The following is a 15169-nucleotide window of genomic DNA, read 5'->3' as shown; positions in this document are numbered from 1 at the left end:
GTTAAAGCTAATATATCAACACAAAGTCACAATATAAATTTTACTTAATCAATTTAGTAAAACATTTCAGTAGATACTTACTGTTTGTGACTTATATATTACGTTGTCAAAAAATAAATCGACAAATTAAATGCGAAATTCGAATTTCCATACATTTAAATAAATGACAATCAAAGTGTGAAAGTAAATATTTAAGTTTTATGTGATTTCAATAAAATGTATAAAAAAATTTATGAATTTATTTTTGTTAACAGATAACAAATAAACCACGTCACGATGTCGATGATAATTGAGAATAGTCTCCCGATGGACTCTCATGTCAACGGGCACGGGATCTACGTTAATGGCACCACTAATGGTACCACCAACGGATACACTAATGGCACCACCAATGGACATACTAATGGTACTACCAATGGACATACTAATGGTACTACCAATGGCACCATCGACACAAACGGTACACTCACCTGGGAGAAAGAGTTCCTACCACCACCACTTCAGCTCGACGACAAAGCACGAGCTATTAAGGTATGTATTGTTTTATTATTATTTTAGTGGCAATGTAATGAAATATCCTTAAAATATTTGCTAACTTTTATTAAAGGATAAAATGACAAAAACTATATGCACGTACAAAAATATAACTCGGATTCTATAAATGGAAAATATTAATTGTTGACATCTAAATTTTTATATAAATATATAAATAAAACGAGGTTTCATATTATCTTTATATAAAAAGTCTATATATATAAACTAGCTGACTCGCTAAACGCTATTTAAAAATAGGTTGGTGGTAGAAGGGTGAAAATTTAGGGTTGTATGTATTTTTCAACGTCAAATCATAATAAAATAATAAATAAATAATTTATCTAAAAATGAAATAAAAAAAAATATAGGGGTGGACTACCCTTAACATTTAGGGGGATGAAAAATAGATGTTGTTCGATTCTCAGACCTACCCAATATGCACACAAAATTTCATGAGAATCGGTCAAGCCGTTTTGGAGGAGTTTAACTACAAACACCGCGACACGAGAATTTTATATATTAGATGTACTCGTATGTGTTGTACGCCACATCACCCCCTCCAGAGACCGTTCTACGGGCGATAATACTTGGGTATTATTATTTAATGTAGAACTAGATTAGTGCGCGGCGACCTTGGTCCCGGTGCATTGTTGCGCTCCTCGTCGACGTTGAGGTTGCACGTCCACGTCGCGGAGCAGCGCGGTGTTCGCCTCAGCGCGATGAACGCTTCAGCCTGACGTGCGTCTCAGCACTGTGTACGCCTCATTCCCTTGCTCATAATAAACACGTCGTTCAACATATGCGCAATGTCCATATCCTCTGATTTCTTGGCTGGGATGCGCTTGTTGGGACGAAAGGCCTGGTTGTCGGTGCACTGACGTCGCAGTACGACAGAGCACGACTACCAGGTATCTCAGTCTTTACGAGGCGGAGAGAAGATTCACTCTTAGGGCTAGCTCGTCATTGTTCTCCTGAACAATGACGAGAGATTGATGAGTTTAAATGTAAAGCAATAAAATTGCGTTATAATATCCACTACTCTTTATTTTAGGATGGAATAACCAAAAGTGATAACAGGTATACACGTAGAAAATATACAAGTAGCAAATATATATCGTAATCAATTAATGTAAAATATGAACTGTGATATCTATCAAAAATATTTTTTTAAAATATAAATATAAAATGATGTTTGATATAACCCTATATGAATAGTCCATATAACGCCACATTGTTACATCACTATGGTTGGAAACTAATGTACGGTTCGTCTAAATGGTAAGCTGTTACCGATATTCATAAGCAAATCCCCATTGTCGACCCTACTTCCGCTATCGAAGCAGTAGATCCTCAGAAGCTCTACCTTACCACAGGAACACAAGTTACACAAGATTACTTAGTTGTGATCTTCTGCAAGCAACTTTTCTCAGTCAGGCTACTACAGTTTTTGTTATATCCTGCTATCCTTATCTTAGCCATATTATTAATTACCGTTTATTTATGTTAATTTTAATACACTTTTCTAATTAAGTTTATCGTTTCCGCATCAAGAAGAATCGAACGATTTATCCTTATGCGAGTTTCAAATGCCTTATCGGCACGAGAGAAAACACTTCGTAATCTTTGTATCCGCTTCCTGTTCCGATACGTGCATAACGGAAGCACCTATCGCATGTGTTCCATACACTTTACTGAGATATTATGTCTTTTATTATTATCTATTTTTTTTTTAGCATCACATAGTTTTAGCTTTACATAGTTCCGTTAGCGTCTGCTTATCCAACATATCCATCCATATCCAACAAAAAAAAGTATATAATGGAACTTTGTTGCTTTATATTATCGTCGTCGTCTCACTGTAACATAGTTTTGACCGGAGAAGGTTAGGAAAATATCACATTATTATCAATCAGTGGAGGGAAATCTAGTTTGGAAAAGTTGAGCTAGGACTACAAAGATGGGATGACGATAAGCTATTCTTGCGCTCTAAACTTTTTTTGCATTTAAACAGCTTGTAAACGAGCTGTAACATTCACACACATTTACAAACACTCAGACAGAGATTATTAATGTAATAAATGCACCATACATACCATAGTTATTTAAAAATAATTTAGTAAGCACAACAGCAGAAAGAGCTAATGAGGAGTAGATCTTGGTACCTATTAAAACGCAGGTTACCTAAATATTTATAGATTATAGATTTTCGCTCGCAGTGATAAGGGCTTATCTATATAACCTACCACTTACTAGTTTTTTTTTATTCATTTATTATTATTTTATTAATGGAAAGAGCCAGAGAACTGATAAGGTAACTGATAATAGGTCGCCACTACCCGAACATTCGCGGCTACTGACATGAGAGATAGCTTAAGAGGAAAATAGGGGGTATATTGAGTATCACACCATCCAAGTCATACAACGCTTCAGTCTGTAAATATCCCACTGCTGGGCATATACCTCTTTCCCCATTTAGGAGAAGGATTAGAGCTTAATCCACAATGTTGCTCCAAAGCGGGAAAATGTTCCCTTCTATGAGTAACGATCGCTATCATGCGTACATGATAACAACCGGGACCGACGGTTAAACATGCTCTCCGAGACATGGCGGCGAGACCCAACAAGGACTGCACAGACACCCAGACAACGACAAACATCTGTATGGCCAATACAAATGTTTGTCAGCAACAGTCACAAACCAGTGCTGTGACCATTGCGCCAACGCGTTGTAACTCATACAACTCACTGTACATTGTACAGGTTTGGCTATCTGATTTTTTTAAAGAGTGTGAAGCTATTGGAGTCCAATTACGAGCTATGTTCAATTAGATAACCGAGCCAAGCCTGTAACATAATTTTGGCAGAGATTTTATAATACTCGCAATGTCACTAAACTTTAAATTTCACCAACTAGTAATGAGTGGGAAAATAAAAGGTTTATTAACTCTACCTAATTGTAGTTTCTTTTTTGAAATAACTCGTGCTTGAATAACTGGAATCACATTCTTAATTGCATCAAAAATTACAAATAAAATCATCCATACTAACTAATCACTACATAGTATAAAACAAAGTCGCTTTCTCTGTCCCTGCACATGTATGTACGCTTAAATCTTTAAAACTACGCAACGGATTTTGATGCGGTTCTTTTTAATAGATAGATTGATTCAAGAGGAAGGTTTATATGTATAATAAAATCCATTAAATAGTGGAGAAATACTGTTATTTTTGAGTTTTCTAATGTTATGTCGTAAATTATAATTATTATTTTCCGCTTAAATTGCAAACGCAGGCTGAACCCTACGAGATTTATCAAAATAATGTACTAAGTATTGTACACATTGAAAAGGTCTACAGAAAACTCCGCGATGGTATATACCTATCTCTTATGGATATCCCACAATAACATTTTTTTGTCATTTACTTTTTACGACAAATAATGGCTAATTTTCGAAGCGATTTTAACCAATACAGCATTAATCCTTATCCAATTAAATACCTTAAATATATTTTTTATTTAATATAGATCTATATGGCTCTTTACAGTATATGATTTAAATTAATATTTTCGAAGATATTACAGATTTAAAAATCGCGGTACGTAGCGTTTGCGGCGGTTCCGGCCGGCTTTTACTCTAAGTTAACGCGTACGGGCCACGGGCAGTAATGAATAAATCAAAACTACTGGATCGATTTTAATCATTTTTTTCAGTGAATGACATAGGCTATAATTATATTTTATACCCGTGCGAAGCCGGAGCGGGTCGCTAGTTAAAAATAAAACTTAGTTTCAAAATTATTCTTTTGATAAAATAAATGCAAAAATTGGGATCCATGAATCACCTGAATGGCTGAAGGGAATTCTGTTACACTGTTACGCCAACAGCTGGAGAACCTAAATATCACAAAGATAAGGACATTCCCAAAGTGTAAGGAACGATAAGCGCAAAACACAACAAGTATTTACACATATTGCTCATTTACACACTGATGCAATTATTATATGTAACTGATATATTATGTTTTGCTTTTAGCAAATCTAACCTTAAAGAGATCATCGGATTTAATAATCGCATCCAAAGGCTATTATAATTAATTGGCCAGGTTATCGGCAGTGCAATTGTGCCTAACCCTAAGTGGCCCCCGGGCCCTGATAACATGCGGTCATGTTATTGGACATTTAATATATTTAACATGTGATTCGAGAATTAATAATGAAGAAATATGATCGAAGTGTACCGACACGTGTCAGACACTTTTTTAATTTATTTAAACAGCTGTTGTCGACTTTGTTCGCATAGAAATATTATGAATGTGTGAATCCATTGATATCATTCTTATGTTATATGTATAAGAGTTTTGGACACAAAAGTGTAGCAAATAAACATATTGAAATTAAATATGTGCGTGGTTCCTGTAGGATAAAATTGTTATGCTCTCCCAGAAAACTACTTTTTCTAAGATAGAAAATTTTTTTTTGTCAGTTTCTGATCCCCAAACTACTATTATACACTCCATCCTCCTTCTGACTATCCATTCCATATTACACATAAAAAGTGCTTTTCCAGACTAAAAAGGCATTTGCTATTCCAGAATATAACCTTTAACTGTGGTAAATTTCGTCCATATCCGCCGTGTCAGCTGGAATGCTAACAATCAAAGTTTTTTGTTCATAATATTTGTAAGCTACATTCCGTCTAGACATTCTTGAATGGTTTATATTAAATTTACTTGTTAATTGGTAACATTTACATAAATAATGAGGTGGTTTTTCAACATTCAAATATCTTATTTGACCTTTCTTATATTTTTGTTATATAGTATTCACTTTTAAGTTCATAAAAATGAGAGTAAATCGATATTTATATCTTATGAGTTTCTTTTTCCCGTACACGGGGGGAGGGTGCCTGTCTTTTTGACATTTAAAAACCACCTTGGGAGATAGTAAGGTTTTGTAAAGTCAATGTATTAAAACGTTAGCTATGTCTGTCTGTTCCCTGTGTGGCTACGGTACTAAAGAATATAGCCACCCCTTCTCTTCCCGTGGGTGTCGTAAGAGGCGACTAAGGGATAGCACAGTTCCGCTACCACCTTGGAACTTATAAAGCCGACCGATGGCGGGATAACCATCCAACTGCTGGCTTTTAAATACAATAGACCGAAGACGGGTAGCAGCGTCTTCGGTGCGACAAAGCCAGTACTGCGGTCACCAACCCGCCTGCCCAGCGTGGTGACTATGGGCAAAACACATGAGTTCGCGCTATTTTTAGCGTAAACTTGTGGAGGCCTATGTCCAGCAGTGGACAGCGATAGGCTGAAATGATATGTCTGTCACTATCAGAGTCTGGTGAAAGCAAACGCGTTTAATTCGTATAATTAAAAGTCCTTTTTTAATATTGAAAAAGCGACACGATTTTCAAATTAAAATTGAAAAAAACTAATTACCACTTTGCAAAATTTCAGTAAAACATACATTTAGAAATATAAGTTTTTAACATTTTGTAAAACTGGTTTTTGTGTATAATATTATTTTGATACCACATGGAATTTCCTAGAACAAGGATATCAAGAGACACGATAAGAAAATACATAAATGATATGCAGCAATAAAAAGTTTAAATGTGTATCTACCGCACTTGACGAAATTAACAATATCTTTACAACGATTACAACAAGCGAACAATAGAACTATAATTGTTAAGTAAGATGATGAGGTAATTCAAAGTAAACAAGTAGGGTACAGCACGAAATATTCTGCTCAAAATCTAGAGCAGCCCGACTGGGGAAGTACCCAGACATTACAGAAGATCACAGCTAAATAAGTGCTTTCAAGCTGTTTTGTGTTCTTTTGGTGTATAATGTGACAACAGCTGGGGGGATTGTGGGCAAGGTATTTATGCGCTTGCGATTCCTGTAGATTCAGCAGGCAGCATGCAGGCGTCTATAGGATACGGTAATGGCTCATTATCAAGTGAGCCGAACGCTTGTTTGCCGACATAGTTGCATAAAAAAAAACAAGATTTCTAATTGTAAATTATTGCGATATCGTATACAGTTTGTATCAGGAGTCGTGTAATTTCGTTGAAAATTCGCATGTTATGAGTCTAACATTCTTCTAATACTCGTGTAACGTTTTCTTCATCTAATATTATCCTACTAATATATCTATACAAATAAATAAAATTGGAGTGTCGGTTTCTAATATTTAAATATCTGCTTTTTACTAAATGCATATGGATGTATACACGGTACATATACCAAAATAACATTTCTTACAATTTTTGTCTGTCTGTTTGTTCCGGCTAATTTTTGAAATGATAGTATTATGATAAAATATAATATTAGTTATATTTATTCTCAAACTAGCTGCCCGGACAGACTTCGTTCTGTCAAAAGTTAATAGTAAAAATTAAATTAATTTTTTTATTTAATTTTTTTGTACAACAAAAAAAAAAATTGGCCGAATTGGTCGAGCCAATCTCGAGTTATACGCTTAGCAATATTCATTTTAATTTATATAAGATGCCATTTTTTTATGATTTAAATAAATTATGCAAGAATGCCGATTTTTATATATTATATCTACATTTTTTAATATAAATTTTTGTTGACTTATTGAAACGAGAAAAAAATAAAAAATAAATCCTGTTATTTCTTTGCGTTGATATCCTACCAAACATGCTTTAAACATAGAACAAAACACAATCGCACACAACAACAGTACATTCGTCAGTTAAAATGATTTCACAAATTTGAGAATATATCGAAAGACTCCGAGGCGGAAGTTGGATCCTTTCCACAATTTCTGACAGAAGTGCTCCGTCCGCGCACGATCACTAGCATATTTTAAATATATTGCGCATATTTAAGCGTATTTCGATTATATCAGCATAAAAACTATACAAACAAGTCTAACTTATTTAAAGACAATGTTTTTATATTTTAAATGTCCAATAGTTGGACATATGGATACACTTTGATGAATTAATTTCAATTCTTACGCAGAAATTAGAGAAAGAAAGGGGGAATAGGAGACGATAAATATTAAAACTGTGTTTGTTTACTGTGATGTTAATAACAATAATCAATCTGTGACATTTGGTGCTGCTACTTAGCAGCACACCATATCCTTGGAAGCGAATAATTAAAATGAACTAATGAATCAATCATCAATCATATGCGTTGTTTTCTTATTAAACTTACTAAAGTTACATTGACGTACAGAAGGGAGATAAACGAAAACAATCACTGTCTTTCTTTAATTATGAAATTGTTAAGCCTATATTTTAATGCGAATCTTTTTTTGCGAAGTCTCAATCAAAGGTTTTGCTTAAAATAAATCTACAAGTAGGTAAAAAATACTCATTAGAGAGACTCTACAGCGGGATACTTACAGGCTGCTACTATCCAGCTCAGTTTATTTCGTAAGAAAAAGAAAAAACTGACATATTTTTCCTAAACATACTTAATAGATGGACAATTATTGTGAGTGGCTCTCGAATTGAGGCATTTAGTTTCTAATGAAAGCTCGACCGACTTCCCTCGCGACCCGCGCGCTCCCGTGCACCTTCATTCAGACAATCACAAGTAGGTCAAGTGGTTTCCCGTTTTAGAAATTTTCTTGAAGGAAATACGTTGAACTCTTATTTAGGTGTTATGACCATGCCCTATATTTATTTAATAATTGGACATCTCTATTTATTATGAAAACTAGTCTTAATATTATAATCTGTCAGTTCCAAAACTAATAGACCATTGCAAAACCAAATTTTTGTGATATTTATAAAATCTTTATTTTACTTTTACCTTTTATTCGTAAATAATGCAAGTTTAAATATTTCTCATAAATTATATTGTTGTTTGCCTATAATTTGTCAATATTTATGACAATTTTTGGAGGAGGACATATTTCTTCCGATTTATTTATGGAAGACTAGACTTTACCGATGTCTACATAGAAAAACGTTTTTGTTGCAGAAGGGTAAGAGCACAGAGCGTGGCGCATTCATTTATTAATTTAGATTACATTGATTTTTTGATTCGGTACATTCTAAAAACAGTTCACTTCAACGAAATTTTATATATCGAATAATTTCTGATACATATCTTTGCTTCAAGTAAAAAAATTGGTTGTCTGTAAAGTTGTTTTACCGACGATAGTTTAACGTGACAACGTCATAACAAAACATCTACAATGAGTCATCCTTTTTCGTGCATGCAGCCGGCGTTCATCGATTTATTAGATGATGTCAAGCCAAAAAAAAAAAAAACTAAAACAAAGTCGAGATAAATTGAAAGAGATATTTTCAGAGCGGTCATAATTAGCAAGCGTCTATCAATCAGATCGCAATTCGTCACAATTGAGCACGACGACGCGGCGATCAATTGCTCGTGCGTCGCGCGCCACTTGCTTCCACTTGAACCTAATGTTTTGATAAACAACTGCAATTTGTGTTGTGTTTAATTTTTACATTGTATCTCAAGTACAAGTTATATAATTTTTATGTTACGAGTTAATTAGTATTATTATTATTATTATAAACTTTTTATTATTGTTATGGCTTTTTAAGTATGAATAATAATAATAATAATAATAATATTCTGTAATAAGCGGGTGGATCGACATCCAGTCAGATAATAATAATATACTTTATTGTACACCAAAAACAAGTATTACATAGCAAATTATATTTAACAAAGTATCATGTGGTACAAAGGGCGGCCTTACCGCTGAACAGCGATCTCTTCCAGGCAACCTAGGTAGGAAAGTTACCGGTTACGGTAATGGGCATAGGTTACGATAACCGCTTCATAAACAATATACATATACTACGTCAATTTATTTGTAGTATTTATTCGTTTACTGGCTCAACAGATGAAGAGATCTGGTCAAATCGTTTTATTACTAGAGCTCGTTAATACAAAATTGTAACCTACTGATGACTGGCTGACGTAAATGTATGCAAAAGTATTTTAGTTACCCTATTTTTGTTTCCAGCATAGTGAGAACTAGCTCTTTTAGGAATTATTTTAATAAGAATATTTTAAATTTCGCAGATCGACTCCCGCCTGTCGGGACTGATGCTCTGCGGGGCGACGCTGCAGCACGTGGGGGACATCTTCACGCGGGAGATCGAGAACGGCCTCCGAGAGCGACCTTCCAGTCTTCAAATGGAGAACACCTATATACCTGAACTACCCAACGGAACTGGTGTGTTGACAGTCCTTAGAATTTATAACACAGTATTTCAATTCTGATTTTTGTCCAGAACTATTGTAAATTCATAGAATTTTAATAAAACAATTATAGGACGTAATTGCACGTAGATGATAACTACATCTATCTGCTATAGACACTTCAGTCTATTTATTTTTTATTGTATTTATATCAAGATACGAGTTTGTATGAAATGTATTTGTATGTAACTTAAAGTTATGTTGTACAGAGGAAGGCGTCTTCTTGGCTCTGGATCTCGGAGGCACCAACTTCCGCGTTCTTCTCCTTGAGCTCCGAGGCGGACAGCTCGTCAAGGAAGATGTCAAACAATATCACATCAGGTAACTACGAGTACATACTTTTAAATGTTACTTTACAAGATTTTAAGACTTTCTTCTCTATTCTTCTGAAAATCAACCAAGTAACGCTTTAAGTTTTGTAGTTTGGTTTCAAGGTATCATGGGGTCCTTTCTGTCATAAATAACTTTGATAACCTTAATACACCTATCGTTTTTATTACTCTTAACACAGTTACAGGGATATGATTTAATGCCACCTGAATTGATATTTGAACGATTTATTGATATATTGTTTTATTACTTTATTAACGATTAAATTTAAGGTTATTGCCTTGTTTTTAATATGCTTTTATAATGCCTATTGTCAGTTTTAAACATGTGTAGTTTGGCGAATTTTGAGATTTGAATGCACCTAAAAAATCTTTTTAACCAATAAAAAAATTCTTCTTGCTAAGCGACGCCCTGCGAGTCGGTCCCGGTGAAGATTTGTTCAATTTTCTGGCTGACTGCGTCCTCGATTTTCTACAGTCCGAGGGAATGGAGAATGACGAACTGTCACTTGGTAACTAAGTCATTATTGTTTAAGAATATAAATTTAAATCTTTACTAACGTCGTAACATTAAGACATGATAACTGACTCTATGTCTATTTTTATTTATTGAACTTTATGTGGAGTATATGTAACTGCTATAATTAGGATATATATAAAGTTACTAAAACGCTTGCAATAAAACTTGTAAAAGATGTTTTTTAGAGTTACACAAGTTAAAATCATAATAAAACAAATAACTTTGACGAATAGATCCGTTATTTTGATAAAAAATATCAAAAATTTACAAGCGATGCTCTGGTCTTTCCATTATGAAATGTCAAACCAAACTAAACTATAAGCAACTATCACCTGTTAATAATTGTGAACCTCTAAAAAACACCCATCAATACACACATTAATACGGAAGCTGCGAAATCGCGTCACAAATAGGTGATCAAGGCAGTTTTAAGGACTCGGGCAGATCGTTAACCCGCTATTTCATCGACAGGCTTCACGTTCTCGTTCCCGATGAAGCAGCACTCGATCTCGTCGGGCGAGCTGACGACGTGGACCAAGAGCTTCAAGTGCAGCGGCATGCGCGGCGTGGACGTGGCGGCGCTGCTGCAGCGCTGCCTGCGCGCGCGCGGCCTGCGCGTCACCGTGCAGGTGCTGCTCAACGACACCACGGGCACGCTGGTGGCCGGCGCGCTGGCCGACCCCGACGTCAAGGTAAGCGCCGCCTTGCTAATTCATAAACCAACACACGCCTTACACTCGACGGCCCCAGTAGTACACAGTAGTATCACAGACCCCCAGACCTTTTCAGACATCAATACAAACGTATGCCGTGTAGCCACAAGCTAGTGCTGTGACCTCATGCGTCGTTATTGGTTTTGTTTGAATGTGTTTTTATTTCTTTACTAGTTGACCCCACAGACATGGTCAAAGCACCTGGTGGTAATGGTGGTTGAGGTTCTTACCCAGTCGGGCTGCTTCAAATTTAAATCTCAACATAGTTATGTGTGTTCCTGAATTATTCCATTACTCTCGTTTTCTAGCATCGTACAAAGAAGGTTAATTCTTCACAGTGATAGGGTCAGTTTTTGGCAATGGTAAAAAATATTTAAGAGGGGAAAGAAAGATCGTTTCGCTATTTTTAAACTTAGTGGATAGTTGATAATAGACAGATTGTTTTGCTTTAGCGTATGATACTAATGGACGTACGCCAAATCGTAACTTATCCACCAGATGTAACACATTTCAAGTACAGATTCGATTCAAGAATTCAGAATCAAAGATCATTGTATTCATTTGTACCTTGGGGTATGTCTCATTTAAAATAAATTTTTTGGCTAGCTTCTATCTAAAAAATTTTGATTTGTAAAAATCTTAAATTCCAGAGTTATTAAAACCTAGAGGTAACGTTGTCTAAGGTAGCATATGTTCTCGTGATACCTCAGATTGGCGTGATCCTGGGCACGGGCTCGAACGGCTGCTACATGGAGCGCGCCGCGCGCGTGCTCTGGGAGGGCTCGGCCGAGCACACCGGCGACGTGTGCGTCGACGTCGAGTGGGGCGCCTTCGGGGATAACGGCTGCCTCGCCTTCCTGCGCACCGAGTTCGACAAGGAAGTGGACGATAATTCACTTCTCGCTACGTCTTTCACGTATGTACCATCTATATCAAATTAATAAAGTACAACTCTAAGGTTTTTATCCCTATGAGATGTGACTAATATTCACCAAAAGAACATTTCTATATGAAAATTCTTTGCTCGACTATCTCTAGCAGAATATAAGTTTTGTTGTAGCAGAATGTTTTTGCGTATAAAGCCTTCAGCTGAAGCTGCTTAGAATATGTTTTTTTATTATTATACAGCTAAGTCAGCAAACATGCTTTTGCATATAATTGTGTAATGGTAAGCGATGACCGTAGACTATAGACTCTTGCAACACCACAAGCATCGCATGCGCGATGTAGACCCTACCTCCGATTCCCCCCAGCGCTCTGGTCACTGTAACTACCACAGGAACACGACATTGCTGAGCGGTATTATACAGCTGCGATCGATCTGTCAGTGATCTGCAAGGTGGAGGTAGTTTGCCAGTCGGGCCGCTCCGGAGTTCATATAGAATGTGATCAATAAAGAACGTGGTCTGTAGCTTCGAGAAGTACATCGGCGGCAAGTACCTGGGCGAGCTGCTGGGCGCGGCGCTGCGCGGGCTGGCGCGCGACGGGCTGTTCCCGGCGCCGCCCGCCCGCGGCGCGCTGCAGTCCGCGCACCTCAGCCACTTCGAGGAGTGAGTTTCTTAGTCCGAGCGGGCTGCCGTATATATCCCTACCGCTGAGCCAAGGCTCTTAGTCAAGAAATAAATGGGTTGGGTCGGTCAGTTCAAATAGTCAAGCTTAACTAAAAACTGTTTGACAATAATATCGAATATAGAGTATCAATGCCAGAAAAAGCACATGATATACTCACGTTGATTGCAGTGCTGCTAGGCTATCACGCAAATTGCAATTATTAAGCAATTATTTATGATTCAATTGCAATCGAAAGTAGTAGTCAAATTAGAAATATCACTACCGCTTAAAAACAATCGCTAAATGAAAATTAGTACCAGTTTTCATTACAAGAGTACTTTTTGAGTCAGTTCAGTGGCAAAAGCATTCGACAATTAGCGAGCAATCAACAATCGACATCTGATGTCCACACAACCGACCGCGGGAAGACAGCTGACAAACGGCTATGATTCCAGGGACAACGTGTCGGGCACGTGGGCGCGCACGGCCGACACGCTGCGCGCCGCGTGCGGCGTGCCCGTCAGTCGCAGCGACGCGCTCGTGGCGCAGCACGTCGCGCGCGTCATCTCCAACCGCGCCGCGCAGCTCGTCTCCGTCTGTGAGTACACCCCGCGCCTTTCGTACCGACTGCGGGCAGATCACGTCATGATCTGATGAGACACGATCACATTCTCCAATAGAATTACAACATTGACGACAAATACTTTGTTGGCTCAAATGTGTAGAGTAGGAGCAGGGACGTATGGATATAGAAGAGTATAACGTCCAATTTTATTAGTTTAGGACGGTTTTCGTAAGAGTATAGTAATTTTCTGATTAAGCCTAAGTATATTCAGATTGCACATCTACGCAGAGTATACAGATTAACTGTTGTTTGATTTCAGACAAAATATATAATATCTAAAATGAGTAGCAACAAAGTCATACAGAATGAGAATGTAAATGCTATTTAAATTAAACTCCACATTTAAAAAAAAGTAACATTTAAAATGAATCGTCTCGACTTTTGCTAGAATTTTGCAAATCAACACTACTAAATATGCACATATCTAGAATCTAAGCATGTCTGCTCGTATGCCTGTTCGTTGAGGCATGTCTCTTTACCCTGCACTATACGAGTGTATACATGGGCATGTTCCCGTGCGCAGGTATCGCGACCCTGCTGCGGCGCATGTCGCGGCCGCACACGGCGGTGGCGGTGGACGGCTCGGTGTTCAAGCGGCACCCGCGCATCCGCGCGCTCATGGACAAGTACATCGCGCTGCTGGCGCCGCACCACAAGGTACTGCACAACTATCACGCTTCAGCCTGTAATATTCCACTATTGGGCATAGGCCTCTTCGCCATGTAGGAGAAGGATCAGAGCGTAGTCCACCACGCTGCTCCGATGCGGGTTGGCGGATATATTCCCTACTTGAGTAACGATCGACGGTGGGGAGACCCACAAGGAATGCACAAACACCCAGACCACGGCAAACCTGTATGGCCAACACAAATGTTTGTCATGTGCGGGGATTGAACCCGCAACCGCCAGCGAAACAGATACTACAATCCATGGCTGTGACCGTCGCGCCAAACTAACTATGCTATATACTCATTGTATATAAATTACTTTAGTTTGAAAGAACACAAAATAGACGAGTGGCAATTGCAACTGCAGTGTACTGTTTGGTTACGAAGCCTTAGTAGAACTGTTTATGAATAAAACAAGTAGTCTCCTATATTCAAGAGTGGTACGCATTCACTTGTTTTTCTTTCGAGTTTCACACGTTTTTTTTAACCGCTGAGAAGAAGGAGAATTTCAATTTGTCTTTTTCGTGCAAAAATGGACTTATGAATATTCTCAACCTTACATTTGTTTATCACAGTTCACACTAAAGGGCGCAGAGGACGGCAGCGGCAAGGGCAGCGCGCTCACCGCCGCCATCGCCGCGAGGCTCGCCGCGCGGTCTCCCTAGTCTACCACTCACTGACACTCACCATTGACATATAAAAAGACCTGTTATTTTAACGAGCTATAATCAAACTTGTGGTTTGCATTTTAAGATACATATCAAGTTTCATATGGAGAAATTTTGTCCTAAAATAATGTAAAAAAATCATCATCATCATCATCATTTCGGCCTATCGCAGTCCACTGCTGGACATAGTTCGCGCCATTTTGTGTTGCCCATAGTTACCACGCTGGGCAGGCGGGTTGGCGACCAACGGGCTGGCTTTGTCGCACCGAAGACGCTGCTGCCCGTCTTCGGCCTGTGTATTTCAAAGCCAGCAGCAGTTGGATG

At 37.7% G+C, this 15169-nt stretch overlaps 1 protein-coding gene across 1 annotated transcript; it reads left to right on the top strand.

The window, feature by feature from the left end:
• Positions 1 to 276: 276 nt before the first annotated feature.
• Positions 277 to 14933, top strand: LOC123666378 (hexokinase HKDC1-like). Its single transcript, XM_045600473.1, has 10 exons — positions 277 to 531; positions 9592 to 9745; positions 9981 to 10092; positions 10506 to 10612; positions 11092 to 11312; positions 12044 to 12249; positions 12746 to 12883; positions 13340 to 13482; positions 14033 to 14166; positions 14753 to 14933. Exons 1-10 carry the CDS (start codon positions 277 to 279, stop codon positions 14840 to 14842), a joined length of 1560 nt encoding a protein of 519 aa, XP_045456429.1. The 3' UTR covers positions 14843 to 14933.
• The last annotated feature ends 236 nt before the right edge of the window (positions 14934 to 15169 follow it).

The sequence above is a fragment of the Melitaea cinxia genome, chromosome 26 (assembly GCF_905220565.1).
Source record: "Melitaea cinxia chromosome 26, ilMelCinx1.1, whole genome shotgun sequence".
In the NCBI taxonomy this organism is placed as follows: Eukaryota; Metazoa; Arthropoda; class Insecta; order Lepidoptera; family Nymphalidae; genus Melitaea; species Melitaea cinxia.
This window is presented reverse-complemented; position numbering and strand designations above follow the sequence as displayed.